Source organism: Gymnoscopelus braueri (assembly GCF_963280865.1).
Source record: "Gymnoscopelus braueri genome assembly, chromosome: 17".
Classification (NCBI taxonomy): Eukaryota; Metazoa; Chordata; class Actinopteri; order Myctophiformes; family Myctophidae; genus Gymnoscopelus; species Gymnoscopelus braueri.
In genome coordinates, this window is record NC_137617.1 from 28980851 (window position 1) to 29007625 (window position 26775).

The 26775-nt window shown below is 40.5% G+C and overlaps 2 protein-coding genes across 2 annotated transcripts; both read left to right on the top strand.

The window, feature by feature from the left end:
• Positions 1-1313: 1313 nt before the first annotated feature.
• tmem106a (transmembrane protein 106A) lies at positions 1314-9279 on the top strand. Its single transcript, XM_080455037.1, has 8 exons — positions 1314-1486; positions 2747-3045; positions 3570-3630; positions 4141-4300; positions 4975-5115; positions 5318-5361; positions 5699-5752; positions 7866-9279. The coding sequence occupies exons 2-8, from the start codon at positions 2892-2894 to the stop codon at positions 7972-7974; spliced, it is 723 nt and encodes a 240-aa protein (XP_080311163.1). The 5' UTR covers positions 1314-1486; positions 2747-2891; the 3' UTR covers positions 7975-9279.
• A 2344-nt stretch (positions 9280-11623) lies between these two features.
• Positions 11624-12843, top strand: arl4d (ADP-ribosylation factor-like 4D; the record flags this gene model as incomplete). The annotated part of the gene is made up of 1 exon (XM_080455094.1): positions 11624-12843. One exon carries the CDS (start codon positions 11624-11626, stop codon positions 12227-12229), a length of 606 nt encoding a protein of 201 aa, XP_080311220.1. The 3' UTR covers positions 12230-12843.
• Positions 12844-26775: the final 13932 nt, after the last annotated feature.

A 26775-nucleotide genomic window follows, 5' to 3' on the forward strand; every position in this document is an offset into this window, starting at 1 on the left:
GATGCTGTATTGACAGTTTGTCATCAAATGAGCAAAATATGTGGGAGGAGATATAGATGATAGAGAGGGAGAAAGAAGTTTTACGGTTAGCTTAATGAGAAAAAGAGATTAACGGATTTAATAATTCCTCTTAACTCAAAGCATATGAGCATTTCTGCTCACTTTGGTCAACATTTGTGTGAAAGTTGGAAAGTGATAGCACATACAACTGATTTGTTTAGAATTTTCAAAGTGTTAAACTTTAGATGGTTGCTGTAGCACTACCATTAGGACTACTGGCCCTCAATGCCAGTTGAGGTTTGGCATAGCACTGCACCTGTGTGCCAAGCAAGGTTATGTAGTTAACTGAAACTAATGAAATAACAAAAACTAGAAAATATTTCAGTTAACTGAAATAAAAACAAAAACAAGGCTTTACAAAAAAAGAAACTGTATTCTTGTATAAAACTAACTAAAGTCATATAATATATATTATATTATATATATTATATTATATTATTTTATATATTATATATTTGTATGCAATATTGCATACAAAAGCCAAGTCTTTTGGATGGATATTAATTATCTTCCAATAGTGACGTTGTGAGATTGTAGATCTGCTATTTTCAAAACATTTTCTTAGCTTGTTGAATCTCACCCCCGACTACCACAATATTAGACTACAAAAACTAAAAACTAACTATGATAACCTTTGGCTATACGTTATTTTCATGCATTTGAAGGCATATTTCTTGACTGGAAGAAAGAAAGAAAGAAAGAAAGAATGAAAGAAAAAGAGGGTCTGGTAGCATATAGCTGCCTGGCCTTTAATAACATCATTTAGCAATACTGTGTGTGTGTGTGTGTGTGTGTGTGTGTGTGTGTGTGTGTGTGTGTGTGTGTGTGTGTGTGTGTGTGTGTGTGTATTGTATGCTATATGTTGATATATTAGCCTACTTATTTGTTACTACTAATAGTACTACTATTATTAATACTTTATATATATATATATATATATATATATATATATATATATATATATATATATATATATATATATATATATATATATATATATATATATATATATATATATATATAAAATATAACCTACTTTCTATTGTGTGGAATATGTGGTAATGACATGGCCTGGTAAACCCTCCCTCCAGAAATCTCATTTGTATTTTATTTCACAAGAAAATGAGAATTCCGGAGGGAGGGGCTTTACCAGGCTAGTAATGACACATTACCATTTATATGCTGTGTCATTTACCATTTGCCACTGAAGGACTTTATCTTTCACTTTCAGCACGAAGTAGGAAGTGATTCTTTTTCCTACACTCGTGTACAGGAGGTTGGACTAGAGTCGAGACAGTCTAGACTTTAGACGTACTTTGTCCATAGACGTTTCTCTATCCAGCGTAGATATAATAGATGTGATAAAGTCCTCGTCTTAACGTCAATTGGTGAAGTAGGTTAATAATTGAAGACAGCTGTTGTTAAGGTACGTGATCATGATCTAAGCCATATGCAGAGCCTAGGCCCGCCTATTGTTGATTGTACCTTTGTTTTCCGAAATAATAAACAACAATAACCAGTGGTGTAAAGTAACTATAAGTAGCCTACATTTACTCAAGTACTGTACTTAAGTAAAATGTTGAGGTATTTTTTACTTTACTGGAGTATTTCCAATTTTCAATACTTTTACTTCTACTCCACTATTAATCTCAGAGGCAAATATTGTACTCTTACTCCACTACAATTATTTGGAAACTTTAGTTACAAGTTAACTTACTTTGCAGATATAAATTATTATATTATAATCAGTTAGTTACTCAAGTAACATTTTGAACACAGGCTTTTTACTTGTGTAGTAGAGTATTTTTATATTGTGGTATTGCTACTTTTACTTAAGTAAAATATCTGAGTACTTCTTCCACCACTGACAATAACAACTCGAACCAGAACATTGTGTGTGTGTGTGTGTGTGTGTGTGTGTGTGTGTGTGTGTGTGTGTGTGTGTGTGTGTGTGTGTGTGTGTGTGTGTGTTTGTGTGTGTGAGTATGTGTGTTTAGAATAGATGACCTCTGTCTTGTTTTGATAATGGTTAATGGTTAATAAATGTTTGGGCTATATCAGCATATATATCCCTACTAGTATAATTATATAGTATAAACCCTGCTGTTCAGAATTCTGTACAGGGACTTTCATATACCAAAAGAAGAAGCATGTACTGTAATACACCCAGCAGAAACTGCCCATTAGTAAGACAAGGCACCAGCTAAGCAAGCAAGCATTATTTTTAACCTATTAAAACAAGGAAAGCATCTGTGTCATTTTAGATTTTAGCGTTGGCTATTTAAAAATAGCAGATCTACAAGCTCACAGCGTGTCACTTCGTGCTGCGCTGCAAGCTTGTACATCTGCAATTTTTTTATTTTGGAAAAATCTTGAAAGTGTTTGAAGAATGTTTGAGAACTACTGAAAAGTTTGAAAACTACTGATTTAGAAGGCATTTGTAGAATTGTCCTCATGTCTTAATGGGTTAACACCCGGAAATGTAACTTTCAGACTTTCAGACAATAAATAACCTAGAAATTGTGGACTCTGCTCAGTTCTCTCAGATTTATTATAGGACTGTTATTTTATTGGACTTTTACTGTTTAAGTCACCAGTTTGAGCTCTTAAAGTTAAGAGAGTTAACCATACTGTATCGCCTACAGTATGTATTGGAAACATGAGATAAATGTTTGCCTTTCAACAGGAGCGTGGGTGGCGTTGAGGAACTGAGGGAGCATAAGGAGACTGCCACAAAGCTGTGGAGTGTTTCATGGACCATTGCAAGGATCGCTCCGTAGGGTTTTGAGCTTGTTCCTCGAAAAACAAACCAGTAAAAGGAGACTGGTAGAATGGTTACCTTTGGGAACAGCAATGTGAAAACCACAGGGGCTCCTGAACTGAAAGATGAGATGGAAGAGAACAAGTTCCACTCCTATCCTCATTATGGCAGTATAAGTGGAGACACCTGTCCCACATGTCGTGGAACAGGACGCATTCCAAGAGGTAGGCTCCTACTTGTATGTCATTTATTTGGACAATCTTTGTGTGAATATTATCTTTTACTGTCTTTCTCTGAATTGTTATTTAAACAGTCAGATACGTTTATATATTTACAGCGATGGTGTTAATGATGGGAATGATATAGCTGTGATTCTGGACGCAATGCTTGTATAGATTGTTGTCTCTCCTTTGGGAGACCAAATGGGTCCGTATGAGGGCTATGAAAGGTTCAGTAGTTGACAAAGCAGCTACCTAAAAACATTTGTCAAACTTTTATGTCATAAGTTATCTTTCTATAAATGGATATGGCTACATTTGCCACATTGTTTAATTTGTAATTTGTATCTGTCACTCCCAAATATTGTTTTAAATTGATTATCTATATAAGTACGTTTAGTGACCAAGTCAAATCTTGAAGATATTTACACACAGCTTGTTTTGTAGAAACCACTCTTCACCTTCTCTCCAGTGCGTGTTACAGGCAGAGTGCAGGAATAGGATGACATATCCTTCTCTCTTTTTGACAGGACACGACCAGCTAGTTGCTGTAATATCCTGCAATGACCAAAGACTGAAACCCAGGCACACGTAAGGCATAGGCTCATGTATTTTTGGATGTGTGTGTGTGTGTGTGTGTGTGTGTGTGTGTGTGTGTGTGTGTGTGTGTGTGTGTGTGTGTGTGTGTGTGTGTGTGTGTGTGTGTGTGTGTGTGTGTGTGTGTGTGTGTGTGTGTGTGTGTGTGTGTGTGTGTGTGTTCTGGAACCTCATAGTCATAATGACCTTGTTACTTGTGGTGTTTTATCATGTGATCCCTGTGACAACTTTGTAACAAATAATGTATCTGTTTCTATTCTATTGCAATATTGTGTTCTCTTTTTTTCATCATGTGTATCGCGACTCTGTATAAGTCTCCATATTCCACACAGACTTGTTGATAACTGCTGAATCACTGTGTGTGTGTGTGTGTGTGTGTGTGTGTGTGTGTGTGTGTGTGTGTGTGTGTGTGTGTGTGTGTGTGTGTGTGTGTGTGTGTGTGTGTGTGTGTGTGTGTGTGTGTGTGTGTGTGTGTGTGTGTGTGTGTCCGTTATGTAATACCAGGAAACGCTATGTGTGCATCTCGTTGGTCGTGTGTCTCTTCGTCAGCTGCCTCATCCTCTTCTTCCTCTTTCCTCGGAGCGTCACGATCACCCCTGTGTCAGTCCAGTCTGTCATGGTCTACTTCACCCCAGATAACTCACAACTCACCATGGAAGTCAAAGTAAATGTGTACCTACACAGTACATTCTGGAGTGTTACTTTAGCACTGAACTTTTAAACGTTGACTTGTAAGGCACGAAAGGCACAAACCAGATTTATACCGGAGATGTTGAGAGTACATGAAGAGTTAAGCCAGATTTAAACCTGAGATTTTGTGAGTACATGCAAACTTATTTTCTATCAATTACACACCCCATGAAGCCTTGAATTAATTGAGATTTTTTTGTTTTTGTCGCATTCCTGAGCCAATAATTTGATGACCGGGTCATCGTTCAGTAGGAGACTCCAGTAGGAGACTCAAAGAGTCTCCTGCTGGAGACTCCGCCGGTCATCAAATTATTGGCTTAGGAATGCGACAAAAACCAAATAATCTCCATGATGTTTCATGGGGTGTGTGTAATTGATAGAAAATAAGTAATCTTTTGGGTGAACCACTCCTTTAAGACCGATTTAAACCTGACATGTGAATACATGTAGTTTCCCTGAGCTTACATTGCCACCAAAAAGCCCTGGGCTCACCTTTTTAGATGACAAACTCATTCTCCAAATCTCCATCACCTGTCATCTAAATAGAACCAACATGCGATAGATCTTAGATAAACATATAATGTAACATATAAATATCTAGACTTATCAATGTCACCCTCACGGAATGTGTTTTTTCAACTCTCATAGAATCTCATCAACATCAGCAACCAGAACTATGTCCCTGTTCAGATAGTCGAGTTTGACGTTCAAGGACTGATCTCTCACACTGTCAGGGGCAGGAATAAGATCTGCAATATGACCGCCATGCAGTCACGTTCCCAGAAAATGGTGAGTTTCTGATAGCAATCACATCATAATTCTGTACATAATACATGCTATGTATTATTATAGCATGCTATGATAATAATAATAATAATAATAATAATAATAATAATAATAATAATAATAATAATAATAATAATAATAATATTAAATACTATTATATTGTTTTGTAGATAGAATTTCTAACAACTGCATTAAACTTTTCCAGCATACTTTTCAAATTGACCTGACAATCCTTGAAGAGGACTTAAAGTAAGTTTGAAATTCTTTATTGTTGATAAATAATAGAATCCATAATGGAAAGGTTCGTTTAGCAGGGGAAAAATGAATAGTTGGCCATGTATAAAATAATGGTATAGGATACAGTCAGACTTAAGTGTAGAATGCTGCTTGAGTCCAGGCATAGACAATTTAAATAATATTTTAATTGGACTCTGGAACCAAATTGTGAAATGAATACTGTTGCATACATAAGTAGCAATTTCCCTTTTTGTAATTGTTTTAATTTACAAGTACATTTCCTTTACATATTATTACTTTCTTATTAACTCTACTAAGTCCACTAATCAATGTGATTTATTTGTTTCAGCTCTTTCTGCAGGTCGAGTTCTATCAAGATTCACATGTTGTTCTTGGAGTTGCAGTAAGTGTCAGTCTCTTTCTCTACATCAACGGAAAGGGGTAACCACAGCAGTATCGCTCAAACCTACAAAGGTGTTAAAGACCTGACTTCTTGACATGGTTGAATTATCTATAACACCCCAGCTCTATATGTATTTATCTTTATTCAATTACATTTTAGCAGACACTTCGACTTGGAATGGTTGAAACTAATAACAAAAGAGACTTGCTGTTATTTCCTCACTGTGGGGCAGCGATCGTCACTTACTAACTTTATGTCTGTTACTGCGCTATAATTGTATGTATTTTTATTTGGCAGCTGGTATGTCCAAGACAAATTTCCCTAAGGGACAAATAAAGTAACCTTGAAGCCCAGCCATATTCACAGCAGTGGGCTGGAGGAGTAATATCTGCAAGGTATTGGAGGGTGACCCACACAGACTTGGGAGTGCTACAGCGCCTACAATACTCAGGAGTAGTCACTTTTATACAGAGAGAGAAATAATTACGCGAAAAAGAAATGTCAGATTAATGGTGGCAACAAAGCTGCCACTGTGTGCTTTTACATTTTTTGATGAGCGACACTGTCGTAAGGTAAAATAGGCTTGAGACTAGGCCTACTGCCAGCTGAGTAGCAGGGGAGAAACACATGCCCTCCTCAAGGGTACTAGATATGATAGTATTTGTTGATGGGAGAGACAGCGTGTCACCTTGCTACCATTTATCCAGCTTCTAGCTGGTTGCAATTCAACCTAGAAAAGGGCAATCTTCAGAGCGCAGGTCTTCACCAGGCTGGGTGGCCCACCCAGGGTTGTTTCAGTCATGGGTTGCAGTCGGCAGGACACGAGGAAGCAGCAGGGGGAAATAGTGTGTCTACGACATACAGTTCAACTTTTGTGCATTTGTGGCGCCCCCTATGGGCAAGAGAGAAAGCGCTCTTGGAGATGACATGGTGCTCCATAGAGGCCCTTCATGTGATTCCAATTTGAGGTTGATTGGATGTTGCCATGATATATGCCATATTTGTCAGAAATAGGCCCACCTCACTAATCTCTGAAGGCAATTACGGCAAACTGTAATTAATATCAAAACCCTGTTTGACGGTCATTGACTCACAACATACTTTGGTGAAAAGAATCATGTTTCTGCTACAAAAAGTGACATTTGTTGCATTTGGGTGGTCAGTGAAATCGCCTTTGGCTCTGTGTTGTTTAGAGGCCCCTCAATGTGTGATTCAAATTAGGGGAAGATCAGTGCAGTTCAGAGCAGTTATGATTTTTTACCATTTCCTGTAAAATAGGCCACAAACTTTGGAAGGCAATCATAGCCGGAATTCTAAATGAAAAATCTGAATTATACATGGTTATCACATGACTCCAGAGATTAATGTGTCCTGATTTATGTGAGCTTCAGACAATATCTGTAGGATTGAGTAGTAGCAAAAAGTCTGTTTGAAGAAATGGCAAAAAAGCATTTTTGAAAAAAGAGAAAAAATTTCTTTTGATTGTAGCCTACAACCTATGGTTCAAGTTCAAGAGTTATAGGCCCAAACCCAAAGCGGTCTGGTATAGCGCCACCATGAGACAGATTTGAAACATTTGGGAGGGAGTGTCTTCCTTGGCCTACTGGGAGCATGCAATCGATCCAGCATTGTCCGAGATCAGCTGTTCACACACACACACACACACACACACACACACACACACACACACACACACACACACACACACACACACACACACACACACACACACACACACACACACACACACACACACACACACACACACACACACACACACACACACACACACACACACACACACACTCAAGGACAAGGGTGAAGTATGACTATAAACAGTGTTTGACTGTACGTGTGTGCACATTTTGCTCTTTGACTTACAGAAATCACCAAAGGAAGAGAACATGCTATAAAGTATATACTAATTTGTAACTTTGCTCCTACGTTTAGTTAAGTTGTAAACCCTCCCAATTCAGATTTCGTTTTATTTTATTACAAATAAAAGCGGAGGATCAGAGAGACTTTGCTCTTGATAAAATTAAACGTTGGTGTGGTTTTCTGCTCAAATAAATAAATAACATTAAAAATGTCTTTGTTCTTTTGTGTTCCACAGGATGACGATGAACATAACCTATCTATCCCACTCGGAGCAAGTGTCTGTGAATACCTTTGAGTATATTGACTGTGGCGCCAACTCAACCATCCCTCACCCTATGGCGTGAGCTTGAGGGCAGAGAGAAGACAAGCGCGGCCATTACATTATCCCTGATTCTTGAGAGTCTCTTTTCAGTGTAGTTTATGTCACAGGACACATTTTCAAGTCTTTTTGTGTTGTGTTCTTGTGACTAAATAGAGGAGATGTGCCTCTCCCCGTGCCTTTGTAGTGGGTTGATCATCTCTAAAGAGATAAGCATTGTGAATGCAATATTCTTCATAACTGGCTGTCTGAAAGATAGCATCTTTTTTACTTATATAATGCTGCTTTAGCATAGCCTACCTGTGATTTTAGTCACCAGAATGATTAACATAGAAGGTAGATGATTTATCTCAGGCTATTGCTATCTTATAGACGACTGTGAATGCTTTGTACACTCATCATATCGTCGCTGTCGGGTGGAAACCTCATATGTCCAAAACGTATACTTTTCAGGATTTCAATTCAAAAATAGCAAAAGTAGCAGATCTACAAGTTCTCGATCTTCTGGACACTGTAGTATGATAAAGTAGGGCATTCATTTACGAAAAAACACCAAAAGTTTGAATATGGAGATAAGAGGAGGATAAGAAGGTAACGATATACTGTATCATCTGTTATCATATACTGTATCATACGTTGTCACGTACAGTATTATTTGTTGTCATATACTGCAATATTTGTAATATAATGTAAAATTTGTTAGAGTTGCTGAAATTGCCTATGGTCAGGGAGTTATCGACTAGATATGTCACATACAGTATTTGATATTTCCTAAACTGGGTGTGAACTTTTGATAATACATTGTATGTTTTTATTTGCACTTTACTATATGGAATCACACCTTGTATGTGTATTCTTTTGTTCATTATTATTCTCTTTCTTAAAGACTTCAAAATGTCCCATCACTGATGTTGGAAAGCATCTGGTATATGGTCTAATAATGGCCGAGGTCTATACGTCTCATTTGTCCTTTCTATCACTGTAGTATAGAATAATTTTAGAATAGAATAGAATAGTTTTATTCGCTTATAAAGCCGCCAAAATAGATACAATCACAAAAACGCAGAAGCTTGTTTGCACTGTGGTATGTGTTGGCTTTGTTCTGTTATTTGCTTTTTTTGTGAAATCTACCCAATGTGTTGTTGCAGGTTCATATAATGTGATGCGGTAAATGTCAGTGGTGGTGGATTGGCCTCACCACTGTTGGAAATGCTGTGGGAAATTTACTGAAAGGACATGCATGATCAACATGCACAGCTGGGATAAATAAATCCCATGGGCATTATGAAAAGATCTAACCTTTACAATAAAAACAACATGAAAATCATAATCTGATTTATTTTGTCTACTATTAAGGCTTATAAACATAGTATGGGGTATGAATAACTGTGTTTTTCAGGTAATATATATTGTAGTTACTCCATTGGACTTCTGCTCTTTGGTGCTGGAGTAGGCTCCTTTGGCGTTGCTTTCTTGTTGTCAGCTAGAAAGGACACAAGATGGGGCCAGTGCCCAGTTATGATATCCACGCGTGGCAGATTCGTCTGGTCCCAGGCTACAGCTATGAAGACTGATGAGGGTTGCTGGATAGTAGCCTAAATTGTGGCATATATCACACAAACGTTATTAATGAATTGATGTGGTCCCGTAGGTAGGCCTATGTATAATCACCAGTGTGACTTAAATAAAAAGAAAATGCAATTATAATTAATAACAATATAATTGAAGACATATATTGCACTGATTGTGATATGAATTTAGGGACTTCATGAAAACGATGACTCTTGTTTATTCCCATCCCACTTTACGCACAGTAACGCCTATATTATAGGTAACATGATAGGTGGGCACCAAGGAAGAGTGGGCACCTCGGTGTTAAATTGGCAATTTTTTCCAAAATGTTAAAAGAAAAAATATTTGGAAAATGTTTAAAGTAAAGTAAAGTATACATGATTAGAACATGCTTAAACATTCGACAATTAAGGTCTAATATTTCTCCAAATACTCTAAATTGCTAGAAAACCTGTATCCAGTCATTTTGGGGAATAAACAAGAAGTTGAAGGATAAAATTATAGGTCTGATAATGATGTACAGTGCATGTTCACATCATATACTTTACATTATTTAAGATAATATTTCAAACATATTTTTTTATTTTAACATTTTGGACAAAATACAATAGCCAATTTTACATCGAGGTGCCCAGATGTCCCTAGTGCCCACCTATCCTGTATCCATATTAAAGCCCGCAGCCACTGCAATCCCATAATTTGCCAGCAGGGGGAGGCGTGTAGACGTCCAGAGTGGACTGTGACGTCACATATGCTCGTTATTTCAGGTCCCTCCAGTACAGTGCTCTGTCAGTACAGGGAAGGAACGGACGGGATCAGGCACACATACACACAGCACTGGGAATAATAAGCACTATGTGTTGACAAGTGAAATGTGGATGTGTTTTTCTTTGCATTGGGATCATGTTTTCACCGCTCATTCAAGTCAACATCTAGAGCAGGTAGGCCTGCATGCGACATTATATCCTACTTATGCATGACAGAGAAATGATTTGTAATTTCTTGATTTTAATGTTTTTTTTTCTGTGAAATGTGTATAATTTGGAGCGCAAAATATTTAGCAAGACTCCTATTATTTGTCTTTGCATTTGCCTGGTGGATTCCTGTAGGATATCTTTCTTGGCTTCCATAAATGAGTGTTATTTGTAAATTATGTGTAATTTATCTCTCATAGGTAGCCTACTACTACTTAATGCATTATCATTGCCTGCCATGATTGCTGTGCTTTTCCAGAATAGTCACAGCATGTAGCGGTCTGTTGCAAGTAATCTTTTCCCTTTATAGGATAGAATGGGATAACGGATAACTATTTAGATAGCTGTCTTCCCCTACTGTTTGATGGATATCATTCAACACCCCATCAACAGGATTAGCGCTGCAGCAACTGACCGTTGGCAGAGTGTGCCCATGAATGGATATTCATGCATGGCATTAAACTTTAAATCAATCAGGCCCTAAGAAAAGCCATTCTGGTTTTAGCAGCCTTAAGAGGATTAGGCTGGGTAAACAAGGCAAGTAGAGTTACCTCCAGCCACGTGTTATGAGCCATCATGTTACACTGGAAATCAAATCAATTACTGTTTGATAGGGTCACAAATTAGGAATTATTTGTCACCCTATTATGCCATTATGTAGCAGTCTCTCTCTCACTCTGAGAGACTTATTAGAAACTAACTAAGCACACTGTGATAAAGTGTCATTTTGTATTGTTGAGGTCCAGACACTACCAGGCTTTGGTAAGTTGAAAAATATCAGTCTGAGTGGACTGAAATGTAATGTAATTCAGTATTACAAATGTGTTTGTAATATTATTGAGAGTGTCCATCAAGTGTTTTGCATACAGGCTATCTGACATTAGTTCCTCAACTCCACTCACCACACTCCATAAATGATCATGTTAAATAGCACTATCTAAAACACCCATTGTCTTCTCCTTGAATGTTAACTCTGTGCTATGTTTGTTTTGATAAGGCCATGAGACACACTCCAGGCCTGACCTTCTCCACGACTTAACGGGAATAAATGCCAAACTGTTGACAAAGGTTTCATATCAAGGATCTGCCACCTGACCTGAAGTAGGTGAGAAACGTCCGCTGGGAATCATGGGGAACCAGCTGACAGACATCGCCCCCAATGCCCCCTTCCTGCCAAGCTTCCAGTCGCTGCACGTGGTGGTCATTGGCCTCGACTCAGCCGGCAAGACCTCTCTGCTCTACAGACTGAAGCTGAAGGAGTTTGTCAAGACCATCCCCACCAAAGGCTTCAACACGGAGAAGGTCAAGGTGGCCATCGGGAGCTCACGAGCCATCACCCTCCAGGTGTGGGACGTGGGTGGCCAGGAGAAGCTGCGTCCCCTGTGGAAGTCGTACACGCGGCGGACGGACGGCATGGTGTTTGTGGTGGATTCCACCGAGCTGGAGCGCATGGAGGAGGCCAAGGTGGAGCTGCACAAGATCACGCGCACCTCGGAGAACCAGGGTGTGCCGGTGCTGATCCTGGCCAACAAGCAGGACATTGACTCTGCCCTGGCGGTGGGTGAGGTGGAGAAGCTGCTGGCCGTCCACGAACTGAGCGCCGCCACCCTGCGCCACGTCCAGAGCTGCAGCGCCGTGGATGGCCAGGGACTCCAGACAGGCCTGGAGAAACTCTACGAGATGATCCTGAAAAGGAAGAAGATTGTGAAGCACAGCAGAACTAGAAAGAGGTGAACCTTCTCATCCCCACACTCTGGATATTTTCTTCAGACATCTGTTCACTATCGAGACACTTTTTAGTTTATAGGTTTCCCTTTTAACGGGATGGCTTCTTGTGCCAACAAAGGAACCAATTTAAGGTGGCCTTAGGGTCAGGAGAAATTGATTTTTTTGGTCCTAATTTGTCTTGCAGTACGGACACAGTTATTCAAACACTCTTCTTCCTGTGCAGCTGCCATTTGGACTTAATGACTTCATAGATTTCCAAAAGGACACCTTGAGAATTGGGATTTTTAAGAAAGATCATTATTGAGCACTTGCCCTCCCTTGTTGAGAGAAATTGTTAACTTTCTGTTAATTTTTTTGAACTTTTCTTGTAACATTAAGTACTGTTTCTTTTCCTACCATGTGATGAGTGCTTGGTGAAGAAAAGGAAAGCTGTCTTCTTTGGTGAAGAAAAGGAATTGACTGAAATAAAAGGTGCTTAGAATAATTTTAATGATTCTAGTCAGCAGAGATTTTATAAACTAGTATCCACTTCTTTTCTCTCCAACGTACGTTGTAATAACATTGCACTGAAATGTCTACCCTTTTATCCACATTTTGAGTAGGGTTTTCAAATATATGTTTTCAGCCGTATGAAATAAAAAAGCACATAGTGGAGATGGGGCACAAAGTGATATTTATGTTCATAGCCATGGAACAATACATGCATTCCTCTCATGCCACAGAGGTTAGGTTTCACTTGGACTAACGAATAGTGTTTATACAAATTGTACATTTTGTTTTTTATCATTGAAGAATTAATAAATCAAAGCACTGTACTGAACGTCCATTGCAATCTTTGTAGTCAATGTTACTGGAATTCAGGGTGCCATGATGGATGGGTGCCATATAGTGTGCATGTGTGGGGACACTTGAATGGGAAGACATCCATTAGATTCAAATCTCTTTTCATATCTTTTCAATTGCGTTTTCTGGAAAGGAAACTCTCAGCCATGGGAATCTACTTTAGTATTGTGCCTTGAATTTATACTGTAGAATAGATGGATTATTCAAAGAATCAAATTCTTCCCCCAGGTAATAAAATGAACACGACTAAATTTCCTTTCATAACTATAAATAGCCTCAATAGGACCTCTGCTGCCACCCTGCTGAAGACAAATGGAATGTCCTACAGCACATAGCATATGAGCCATGACTGAAAGAGCAAAGCCCACAATACATGTGCTTGCATTATAGTACAGTATGATGCAGATGTGATGCAATGAGTGCATAAATAGTTAGACTATTGCAGATGAAGCAAATAAACAGTAGAATGTATTATTCTGCAGACACACTCAATTACAGTTAAATTAATTTGAAGCAGTAGTAAATAAAGCAATCATACAGACTATGTTATAATATGAATAAAAGATGCTCGATACAAGCATATGAGAGAAAACAAACCCTTATGAAGGGGGTTTTATCAATTGTGGAAAAACAAGAACAATACACTTATATAATTATGAGAATGTAATGTTATGCCATTATAGTCTCTGGCTGCATTCTGTTGTAAAAGAAAAGATGTTTTACATTTCTAAACCTTGACATTCCGAGTCCAAAATGTATATGGGCACTAATTGGACCCATTCTGTCAAGTTGTGATTAATTTCTTAACTTAACCTATTATTTAAAGGTTACTGTGTCATTAGTTTGTATGTATTGCCTGTGTCAGTGGTGGTGGCTCAGATAGTTGGCCTGTACATGGGCAGAGATGGTGTCATCTGTCATGGGTTCTAATCTGGTTATTTCACTGTGTAGCTGCCGCCCATCTTCCTCCACAATATTGTCTAATAATGCCGTAAAATAAAGGCTGTAAAAGGCCTTATTTAAAAAGCCCATAAAGGCTGGCCGAAGGTAGAGGGCTCATCTCCTGGGTAGCATGAATGTGCTCAGTAAGTTTCATGGAAATCTGCCCATTAGATTTTGAGATAACTTGTGTATAAGTGGATGTTTTGGCCAAAGGGTGTCGCTAGGGGAAAGCTATGGGGTCACCAACATCAGTTGGGGTCCAAGGGTCATCCTCCATAGGGGTGGCCATAGCTGAGTGGTTAGTGAGCCCGCCTAGGGAGCCAGAGGCCCTGGTTGCCCCAGGTACGATTCCAGGCCACGCCAGCATAAGTGTCGATGAAATGAAATTTGTCCCTGAGCAAGACTCTTAACCCCTAATTGCTCACAGGCCCTCATTGGAAACAAGCCCGCAAGGACTTTCATGAACGTCCTGTTAAAAGGAATTATCCTTATCCATGAAAGTACAGTCCCATGGAAATCCAGCCAATAGTTTTTTCAATATGTGGTGAACGGATGTACTGTATCATAGATTACGTGTTTGTTTCACTTTCAGCAAGGAAATTTGTCTTTCATGCTTGGTTCTTTTTTGGACAGAAACAAATGAAAGGAAAAACATAATGCACCTTTCTCTCCTCCACCCTTCCCACACCAGTCCATTTACTCTGATCTCCACTACATCCCCAGCTGCTGACATTGCAATTAGATCAATTAGTGGTGAGCTGGTTGTGAGTGGGATCAAATCACTAGTCACTACAGGGAATAACTATGATAAATAGATGTGTTTGTGATACTTTATATTATCAATTAATGGACATAAGTTCTACCTCAAAAACACAGGATTCCATTATACATGCATGCATCACCATACAGACTATAGACATGCTGCACTGTCACCGTCAGCACAGCAGGGAGCAGGGAGTATTTGTTGTAATTAGACCGCCTTCCTGCTGAGTACCTAATTTCCAAAGAGCCTGGTATCCTCGCAGCAAGCTCTGGTCCAAAATACATTTCTTACTTTGAATACTTTTCATCCAAGCATTTATGAATAAGCAGAGACAGAGAAACAATAACCCATCCTGTTCTCTGTATAGTCACATTCCATTAAAGTGTTGTTTGAGAGCACTCAGCCATTGACAAACAGACTTTGGCAGAGGAAGTACAAGCTGCTGCTGTAATGTTTTTAGGCTGGACCAGCAGGCCAGCCTAATATATACCGTACTTGCATGACTGACTGACTGATATAAGGCTGGCTGACTGAGGAGTCACTGGCCACTCGTCGACTACACACACGCCTGAGGTTCATGACTGAGAACAACCTCCAGCTGTTCAGCTAAACATGACTATCCTGTCCTATTGGTCAGACATTACCACAATATTATCTGTTATGTAATGATGAAGGTATTTGATAGGTCAAGTTACAGTTGACACCTGAATGGAGTTTCTTGAACAGGATGTGTCTGAACCTACACACTACTGCCCTATACCGTATATACTTATACTTAATTTTGTTCCTATTATTATTCTTTATTTAATGTAGCTGCAATTCATAGGAAGCTTGCCCAAAAGATTTTCATCCGCTTCTTTATAGGTATTCTTGCGATGTCACAATAATGTTGCAGTAGAAATTGATCACCAGCATGTCTTTATATTAACCTAAATAGTTTTACATGTGTGTTACTGGGCACTTTACACTGTTCATAGAATATATGTGGGACCTGCATTGGTCTACTATGCTATGGTCTCTCTCCTGCTATCTCTTTCTGTCTGCCCTCTCTCTCTTAAGCCCTATTCATACTTTGTCACGTGACACAGTCGTGCGACAAACCACATATTAGGCATTAGCCTAATTAGCCCAGGCACATGGCCACCCACCCACATTCTGGCTCTGTTCCAGATTTCTTCCTGTAACTACAGGAGTTTTCCCTTGCCACTGTCACAAAGTGCCTATTAATGAGGGACTGTTTGCGTTTGGTAAATTATAGAGCACTCTCTACACCTGCTCTACATGACAAGTGCCTTGACATAACTTCTATTGTGATTTTCCTCTATACAAATACAATTGCCATGACTTCACTATACTAAATCATTTAAAGTCTACCATTTACCATTACTAAGTAGTATCTGCTGTAATTCTCTTTTAGATCTGGTTAACAATCCACCATAAAAACAGATTAGGAAGAAAAGAGTTTCAACCGGGCATTGCTTTTTTTTGGGGCATTTCTTTAAATGCAAGCATTTTCAAAATCTTCTCAAAAGTCTTGTATCTTGCTTGTACATATCCGCAAAATGACTAGCTGTACGATTAAGTCTAAAATAGTGGTTAAAGCACCCCAAATCAATCAGTCGGACAAGGCACTCTACAGACTTGAGTCTGAAAAACAACACACATCCTGTTGTGTGTTGGCCCAATTAGTGGCTGGAATTTAGTACAGAGGAATGGTACAATGCAACCAAAAGGTGCGTTTATTCACCGAAACAAAGACAGAGAAAATCAACAAAATCTGCAGCACCCATCCCATCATGGTGTACAGCTCTCCATCCAGCACTGATGTCAACTGGCAGCTTTTTATACACAGCTGAGTTTGTGCCTGGACGTCACCATGTCAAGGGGTGCATTGTAGATCTGGAACATACAATACCTTTAACCCTCAAAATGATATACAAAATCTCTGTTAACTACACACAGGTATAGTAATGACTCCTCCTTCACAGTACTACAATATAAACAATATATCTTTAGCAATTCCAAAAGCACATCACAACCCCCCTCTGCCGTTCCACACTATAGTTCAGCCCAATCACACTGGAAGACACAGAACAGCAACTTGAACAACTTAAGCTGCAGCATTCAATCAAACTTAACATATTGTACTTTTCCCCTATATTGCACTCAAACTATATTACACTCAGAATTGCACTTGCTCTTAAATGTATTGCACTTGCCCATCATGATTCACAGCCAAACATTTGTATCTTTCCACAGGTGGAACTCGTCAGGGCCAGCTCAGCTGGACAGGAAACAAACCCCAAATGTTCAGTCAAAACAAACTCAAAATATTCAATAAACAATCAAATCATGACTGTACCTTTCTATACCGTGCAAAATATAACTGTGCAAATGACAGTGTGCTAATTACTAAAGTGCAAATAAGCTGTGGCAATAATCAATCCAATCAATAAATCTATAAGGTACAACTATACATGTGCAAAGGATAGGTAATGGATTACGTCTCCGTTACACATTCGCAGAAATAAATAAATTAAGTACCACTGATTATCCCTCGACAAATTGCCCAACACCCAGCCTTATACTGGGGTTTTGACCCAGCCTGTTTTTTTTTTTGTATCAGGTTGCTGCTTTCTATTCTACGTCTCCTGCAGATTCCAAAAGAAGGAACATGCAGTTACGTGCTACATCATGCAAAGGTATATTGCAGTCCATTTCTATACTTCTAATGACATTTGTTATACTACTATTTAGTGATCCTATAACTGTTCTCTACAGAATAACCGGTCAAAGGTCTTTGGTAATCCACTTGTCTATGTCCCAGTTTTGCCCATTGGTTGACCTTCAAATATGTTATGAAACACATGCTCACTGCTGGCACTGCATAAACCCTATATACATTCCATGCACTGCTGTTTGTTGCAGATGGCCTGATGAGATACGGTGCATAATAATTTTCTTTGACATACAAGGACACATTATCCACATTATGCTACAGTAGCTGTTGCTAAGCCAGATAGTGAACTATTGTCTGATAAGCTGTTTTACGAGATGGCATCTTGATGTGTTGTCACAGATAAGGCATGCTGTGCGCACGGCGTGTATACGCGTGCACGCGCGCACGCACGCACGCACACGCACACACACACACACACACACACACACACACACACACACACACACACACACACACACACACACACACACACACACACACACACACACACACACACACACACGTGACCTCTATGGCCTAACTGTCCGCATTATTCACAACAGTGATCTCATTAAAAACTTTTCAGGACACCTTTTGCAGAATCATCTTGACACAGCAGCTGCTTTTCTGAATAAATTAGCATCACGATGGGAGTTTTGCTGAAGTCGGGAGACACAGCTCTCTGTAGAAGCGCCAACACCCGCCAAGAAGGAAATGAATGGTAAAAAAAAGAGTAACAATGTATTGGAGCTTATTATGTCCCATCTTAGAGAAAGGTGATAGATGACATGCCTCCATGCCATGCTTGGCTCGTGACTGTGATCTGTCTAATGAAAAGGAGCCCATGGCAGTGGCAGTTAATAGCACTTGCACTTTTTCTTGCCATTTTCTTTTGGCTGGATTTTTTCCCATAAATTATGTATACACGCTCAAATGCAGGCACGGTCACAGGCTCATACGGCTTTCTCTGTACCTCCACAATTTCTCTCTTTCTCACTCGTGTTTCTCTCCACTGTACTTCATTTGTGTCTCTGGATGACAGCTGACAGGAATAACCCTTGAGGAGGGATGCCTTGGTGGGCCGGAGAAAGAGAGGATTATGGGGTATTAGTCAGGGCAGTCACCTGTCAACAGGTACATATCCCTAGAAATATGGGGTGACAGGGTGCTTCGGGGGATTGAAATACTATTGACCTCTTTGAAGTTCTGATTCTATAATTCAACAAACTAGACCATAGTGGTCCCAGTTGGTTAGCTTTTTTATTATTATTTGGAAACGTCTCAGAGATAAAACCTCCAGACAGTGATGTTCCACTGCATTCGTTCCTCAGAACCTTCAGATGAAATGTAATGGTGCACTGAACACAAATCTCAGCCTCTCAACATCTCCAGCCAGGCGCAGACATAATTACGTATCACCACGGCAACCCCGGGACAGCACTGCAGCCACTAAAAGGATGACCAGAGAGGGCAATAGTGGGGGTCAGATTGCTTTTGTGGTTGCACATCCAATCCAGCTGGGGTTACAGAGGGGGCAGGGAGATTAGAAATGCAGCGCAAATCAATACTAGAATACCAACTCCTTGTCTCTCCTTCTCTGTCAGACGCTCTTTCTTTCCATCAATCTCTTTCTCCTTCCCTTTTTCTTTCTTACTTTCCCTTGCTCACTCTCTCTTTCTTTCCTTGTTTTTCTCAACTCTCTCTCCCTCTAGGCAACCCCCTGCATTATATATCTTTCTCACTCCCAACCAGGGCTGATATTGGTGCGAATCAGTGTGAAAACATCTCATGTTTCACACTGATCAGGGATTTGCGAGAAGCTGACACTGCTGTGGAAGTAGAAGGGGGTGGGGTGTTAGTGCCATGATGCACAGTGTGTATTGTGAAAGTCTTTTGAAGGTTGAAAGGGGGACTATGTTTGTGGGAGGGACAGATTTGTCCTCCTGTCTTTTCATCCAAAATGTCCATAAACCAAATAGAGCCGAGGCCTTTAAGCGTTGCGCGGCTGGCGAAGGCCTCCCAGGGATCTCCAAAGCTTGGGTCATAAATTTGGAGAGCTTATTCAGTGAAGATGCTACATCACATTGCGTAGTGTTGTTGTCTGGTGACGGCGAGAGAAAAACACCCACACATGAAACCAACAGTCTATATTTCTTAGTTGTGAAAACAGCTCTCCAACGGGGGGGAGGGGCTCTTGTGTGCGAGTAAGGTCGAACACGCTTGCATCAACCACTACCCCAAGGTACAACATATGGATCTAATTGTCTTTCTTTCAGATGTCCTTGGCCACTGGCTACGGACAGTAATTATTTTCATATGAATAAGGGATCTCACCTCTGGGAAGTGGGGCGCGTGTATTCATATTCATAAATATGTTTCGCTTCTCTGCAGACTCCTAGGCGTGGGGTGTTTCGTGGCTCCAGGGAGCCTCAACGAAATTATGGGCTGCATATTTACAGAGATTGAAACAGTCGAGCCAGAACATTTCCAAACATTTCAGAGGGGGCATGAAACATTGACTTCATCAATGATTTTATGGTTTAGTCTCTCACTGGATTTGATTACATTTCGAGTGCAAGCTGATCTGATATTGTTTGTGTTGCATATGTGCTCTTTAAACCCGTATAGTCGTCATTCGAATCCGCCATCTTGGAACTTCCGGCCCTGAAAAGAAACAACTGCTATTAGCTGCAACCACAGAGAGGGCGGGTCTTCACTCGGGAGAACCAGTAGAAGCCCTAGAAGCATTACCTACTTTATCATTAATTAAAAAATTAATGGGACCATAATTTACTAAATGCATATCATAATTGAAAAAATACTTTAAACTAGTGAAAACTTTGAAAAATTATGAAAATGTTTACTAAGGTAATAAAAGAGTTAAGTCCGGCCAAAACCTCATTCACTTGAATTGAGTGTAAATACTTCTGCAGCCTGCAGGAGGTGAAATAGCGACACCTGCTGTGTGCCATTAAAAGATCCACTTCCTGGGCTTCAAATCCAGCAGAGCTTCCTTGCCGCCTGGTTAAAATAAGTGTTAAATAGCTCTATATTCTGATTCTGATTCTATAGCAAACATTATAGTGTTTGTTCAGTAACAGGGGTCTCCCTGTCTCTCCAGCTCATTTGTAAACAGGAAAGGCAATTTCAGGACAGGTTGAGATTTGTACTTCCATGTACTGTTGTTCTCATGTCTTACTAAATAAAGTATATCAATCAAACCAATTTTACGCAACAGAAATTTATAATAAAATTTAATAATATTTTCAATGTATTAAAGAGCTGGAGAGACCCCTGTTATTAAACAAACAGTCTACTCTATAACAATTATTATTATCACAATAAAGAGCTTCAACATTTTAGCAAAAAAGAACATTGTTTTAACCAAAACATTTTTATCTCTTACTCTACCTTTAAATAAACAATTCATGGTAATATAACTTTAAATCTTTTTCCTAAGCCGTTACCAAAATAATTGGTAATTTCTTAATTTCTTAGCATGGATCACTACATACAACATAGCAAACCACTGCCACGCCAATGGAATCCAGCTTGCTTGCCCTCCTTCGCTCTTATATTGATTGTATGAATATATTGTTTACAGATCTTCTGTTGTTTGTGAGAATACCTTGTTTATGTCTCAGTAGGTCAGCCTAGATTTATGTCCCCTACTGGCCCTGATTTGGCTGCAATTAATCCATTGTCCCTTGACATGTAACACAACACACTGCAGGTTTACTTCTGATCCCATGTTGGGATTACCCAGAATCCCATCTGGTGTGTGTGTGTGTGTGTGTGTGTGTGTGTGTGTGTGTGTGTGTGTGTGTGTGTGTGTGTGTGTGTGTGTGTGTGTGTGTGTGTGTGTGTGTGTGTGTGTGTGCGCGCGCATGGGTGCGTGTGTGTGTGGCCCATCAGAATCAACACATCACCAGCTCCTTTTTAATCCAGACTATTATATTGATGTCGGCCAGGCGAACAGGGCTGCTCTGGAATGGATGCACTGCGTTGCTGTGTCAGGACTCAGGAGCCATGCTGATGTGTTTGTCTTCTGTTTTCTTTCCCCCCTTTCACAGCTGGGGGCGCACTGGGCAGTCCTGCTTATATGCCGAGTACAGAGTTTTAAGACCAGACTAGTTTGGATCCAGTGATAAACATGAGTCATGAATAGGAATTACACAGATCCGTTTGGGTCAATTTTCCTCGCCCCAAGCAGTCCTTTGGGATGGATGAGTTCAAACTGTTATCTCTCCATTTTGAGTAAGATTTGTGAATACTTCTCTGCAGACATGCTGTGAATGTCCTATCCATGCCCACGTGGCTTTTGTTGACATTGCACCCTGCCTGAGGGATCAGGATCACAGCACTGTCACGTGCGCGCGCGCGCGCGTGTGTGTGTGTGTGTGTGCGTGCGTGCGTGCGTGTGTGTGTGTGTGTGTGTGTGTCCTCCCCCCGTGTCACCTCGATCAACGCTGCAGGAGGTTAGCTTTGCTGCAGCAGCCGCACATTCTCTTGTAACCCTGGGCCTCCGCTGGATGCCTGGCCCAGCTGTAATAGAGGGTTCACCAGGTCTTGTGAAGATGGGGGTGGGGCGAGTGGGGGGGTGGGGGGGGGGGGGTTGGAGGGGTTGCACGTGAGACGACACATGTGAGCCTCACGGTCAACACCTCGTGGTTGACACCCTATCCCAGGGGAGATCATGTCCACTTTCTTTCTCTTTCTCTCTTACTCTCTCTTAATACTTTATTAACAGTTTGTAAAATAGTACAGAGGTACAATTATACAATAATGCTAAAAGGATAACACAAAAAGTCCTAAGGGCTTGTTTCCAAGCAGAGGGGTGGTTGGCTGTGGGCTCCAGGGTGTCAGTGGGTAAACAATCTTTTGTTAGCGTTATTGGAAATCTTTATTCAGTGACAAACAAAAGCTGGCCTCTGGGGGGGGGGGGGGTCTGTGGGGAATTACGCCAAAAAGCGCCAGGTAAATGGACTAAACTGCTGTTTGTGATCCACTTCAACAGAAAGCAACCACTGAACTTCGTTTTCTGCAGTACATTCATGTATTATGTGTTCCGCTTAGAAGTTGATTCAGGTGTACTGTGTTATGTGCTCTCACTTTTCTGTGTCCCACTGTGGAGTACTTCAACATAATTTACATTATTATGTGATTATTATAATTCATCCTGTCATGCAGGATAAAGCACTCGTATTGTTCTATGTGACACAAGTCAGGAATATACTCCTACTAATTTGTATCGTCTTGTCTGGCATGGAAAATAATCTATCAAACTAATATGGCCTTTCAGAACATAATGTGATAGCATTTCTAGATAATGAAACATTTAATTTGAGTGATAGCTGAGATACGCATTAATTTATCCATTAATTTATCCATTAGTAACTCAGTAAACAAAATTACACTGAGCATTTTGTACAGTAGTTCATCATGCGAGTAGCATGACCCAAAATCTGGACTGTAGAGGTGAAGCCAGGAATCCTCGCCTAGCCTGGGTTGTGAAGGGGAACCCATGCGGATCAGATCTGGTATTTGGGGGCCTTGCCTCCCAAAGGAGACACTCATAGACCCCTCTTTGTTCATCCCAGCTATGCTCCAGTCTCATGCACCACCGCGGCATTGCTTTTGTTCCTCTTTTTCACGTTGGTCTATCAAAGATCTCACTGTTTATGGGTCCATGGGAAGGCGGCGCAAACAGCAGAATCCGGATTATTTATCCTAAACCCTAACCCTAAGGTTAGTGGGGAACGTAGGGATTACCCCCCGCCATTTCACCTGGCCAAATCCCTGATGCTTTGTTGGCCATGAATTATACAGCACAACCGAACCATCAATGTGGAGAGAGAGAGCACACCAGCAGAGTGCTGTAATGAGCTCATTTTCACCAGGATATTTGCCATTCACTTGATTCCAACAATCAAACAGGAAATCAATTCAGGCTCTGATGCTTACTTGCTCAGAGGAACAGCTGGCCGAAAAAACGACCATATAAAGTTTCCACTTGCACACGTTTTGGCTCCAATGAAGAGCACACTTCAAACAAAGCATGTAGATGTTGTCTTTGTCACCTTATTAGGGAGCTATTTTGACACAGCCCAGCTTGTGCTATTTAAGCATGATACACAGATATAAAAACATCCAGAAGTCCAACATTTATTTAGCAAGAAATGCTGGCCAGGTGTTTTTATGCAGTAGTGAAATGATATGCCACCCTATTTACCAATACAAGACATACTGTACATTGATTGAGCCATGCTCTCTACCATTGCAAAAGCATTCACCTCTTCTCCCTGTTTTGTGCAACATTACTTGATTGATTGATAACAGAACATCCCGGGATAATATAAACACTCTCTAATCCCTGGTTGTCTAGCCTTAAACATAGATCTCTCTGCATTCTCTGTTGCATAGAAAACCCTAAATCTCCACTCTAGACTTGAGAATACTGTTGAATGTAGTGGATTTGATCAGTGTTGGCTGGTGGATGAACACGGTGCGAAGGCTCTACCATAAATTAATGTAAAGCTATAATACGTGACTGAGACCAACATATTTCCTATGAGAATGCAAACTAATGCTGCTCAAGCCATCATACCATTTTTCCATTCCCTCCAATGTCACGACATCCATCTTATATAAACACTGCTTGCATGTCGAACATCCGGGGAATGGTAACTATTTGACCCCCCGTGTCCATCGGTGACATGCACATGAGTCTCCTCCCTCTCTGCTTTAATCCTATTAGGAGGGAGTTTTGCCAGGAACCGGTGCACATTATTGTTCTGGGCCTTGGTTGCAAATTGGTCTTGAGTCAAGTCTAGACGTGAGGGCAAGCCCCCTGGAGACTCCGTGCAAGGCGGTCCCATGCTCTGCCAGATCATCAAGAAATAATATGTCAAAGAGTCGGTTGTTACGTGTTATATGTCAGAAATGTGATTGATTGATTGATGTACTTTATTTAGTAAGACATGAGAACAGTACATGACAGTACATAACAGTACATGGAAGTACAAATTCACAATACAAGGTCTACTAAACTGGAAATCTCATTAAGCACTGAGCTTGTTTAAGATGAGAACCCCATGCACACAAATCATGATGACATATAAGAGACAGACAGATTTACACACTACTATACAGAATGTCATACAATCAGTTTACAGGTTACTGGTATGAAGAGTGAAAAAAAAAATGAAAAAAAAAAGTACAAAAGAAGAAAGAGAGAGGGGGGGGGGGGGTAGGGGGGTAGGTTAGGTTAGGACATTGGGTAGGTTAGGACTTGGACAGGGGACATTTTTGAATTGCAGCCTCCTGAAGGTGTATCTTTAGGGCAGTTTTGAAAGTGAGTAGGGTTTTACACTCCTTTACTCCTTTTGGTAGGGCATTCCACATTTTTGATGAATAGCATGAGAACTAGTTCATTCCGTTTGTTGAGCCAAATCTGTGTTGAATATGATTTGTGGAGCTGCCTCTGGTGTTATGATCATGGACTTCATTAACATTTTGGAAGTATTTTGACAAATACAGGGGGATCCCAATGTTGTGGTGTATCTTGAAGACCAGGCCCATAGCAAGTTGCTGTACTCTGTCCTCAACCCTAAGCCATCCAATCCTAGCAAAATGAGCAGGGGTTAGATGGGTTATGTGATTGAGGCCAAGAAGTAGCCTTACAAGTTTGTTTTGGGATGTTTGGAGCCTTGATTTTAAGGCCTTGGAGGTGTTGTGATACCATGAAGTGCATGCATAATCATAATGACCTTGTATGAGGGCCCCTGCAAGAATCTTCAGAGTATTCTTACTGACTAGACGATCAATCCTCCACAAATAGCGTGTTGTTTGGTTGACCTTTTTGATCACTCTTTCGGCGTTTTTGTTACCGGAGAGGTTTGCCTCCAAGATGGAACCCAGGTAGGTAATTTCCTCCTTTCTTGTGATAACATCGTCACCCACTTTGATCGTGAAACTCTAAGCCTTGCTAAGGTTAGGACTGGACCCAAAGAGGATGGATTCAGTTTTACCCAGGTGTAATGAAAGTTTGTTGTCGGAGAGCCAGATGCAGATCTTGTTGAGTTCAGTGCTGAGAGTTTTCTCAACCTGCAGCCTGTTCCTGTCCGAGACCAGCAGAGCCGAGTCATCTGCGAACAGGAACAGTCTGCAGTCGCAAGCTGAAGACATATCATTCACATATATCAGGAACAGTAAAGGTCCTAGTATACTTCCTTGAGGAACACCACAAGTCACTGGGAGGGGAGGGGACTGGGTGCCGTTTACTTCCACCACTTGCTCCCTCCCTTCCAGGTAGGATCTCATCCAGTTCACCGACGTATCATCAAAACCTATTGCTTTGAGCTTATTGATCATAATTGGGTGATTATCGGTGTCAAAGGCCTTCTGGACTCTGGAGGTCCAGCATGACCATGCCGCAATATTTGCCCTTGTCGACATCTTGTTTGATAGAGTCGTTCAAATGTCAAGTCAAGTGGTGTTAGTGTAGAGGGGAAAAAAGGAGAGGACCTGGCAACTCCAGTCAACTAGGGTTTAAGTGGTTTACAACTTTGTAGTAGAACCATTATTGTCTCCAGGCCAAAAGGCATGGCGAGAGAGTATGTTTTAGCCCCTGTCCGTCCGTCCGTGTGTCCGTGTTACCCCTGTCCGTCCGTCCGTGTGTCCGTGTGTGTGAGTGTGTGTGTCTGTGAACAGCTAATCTCTGGCACCGTTGACTTGATCGCAGCGAAACTGTGCACACACACACTCCCTGGATGCCAGAGCAGAACCTCTGCCCCAAATTTTTCACATGGGCCTTTTATAGCGCCACCAGGAGGCTGATTTGTGCAAAACATATTTTTGGACAGAACTCCTACAGATTTTGAAAATCGGTACACAGTATCTCTATAGTCATTAAACAAAATGTGTCTTTCAAATTTTTCATATTCCATCCTGATTGGCTAAAATTGGCTACCAAAGTTTGCAGGAGTGCTCAGTTTTGAACAAAATGCCTTAAATCATGAACACAGCATGCAATTTCCGTGCAATTTTGCACGCACATTCCCACTAGGCCGAGGAAGAATTTTCAAATCAGCCTCATGGTGGCGCTATAACAGTCCGATTTGTGTTTTTACCTATAACTGCACTGATCTGTGTAAAACTTTGTATGTACACTCCCTAGAGGCCAAGGAAAAACCTTTGCTGCATTTTTTGCATCTGCCTTTTATAGCGCCACCAGGAGGCCGACTTCTGTAAAACACATTTTTGGATATTAAGCCTTCAGATTTT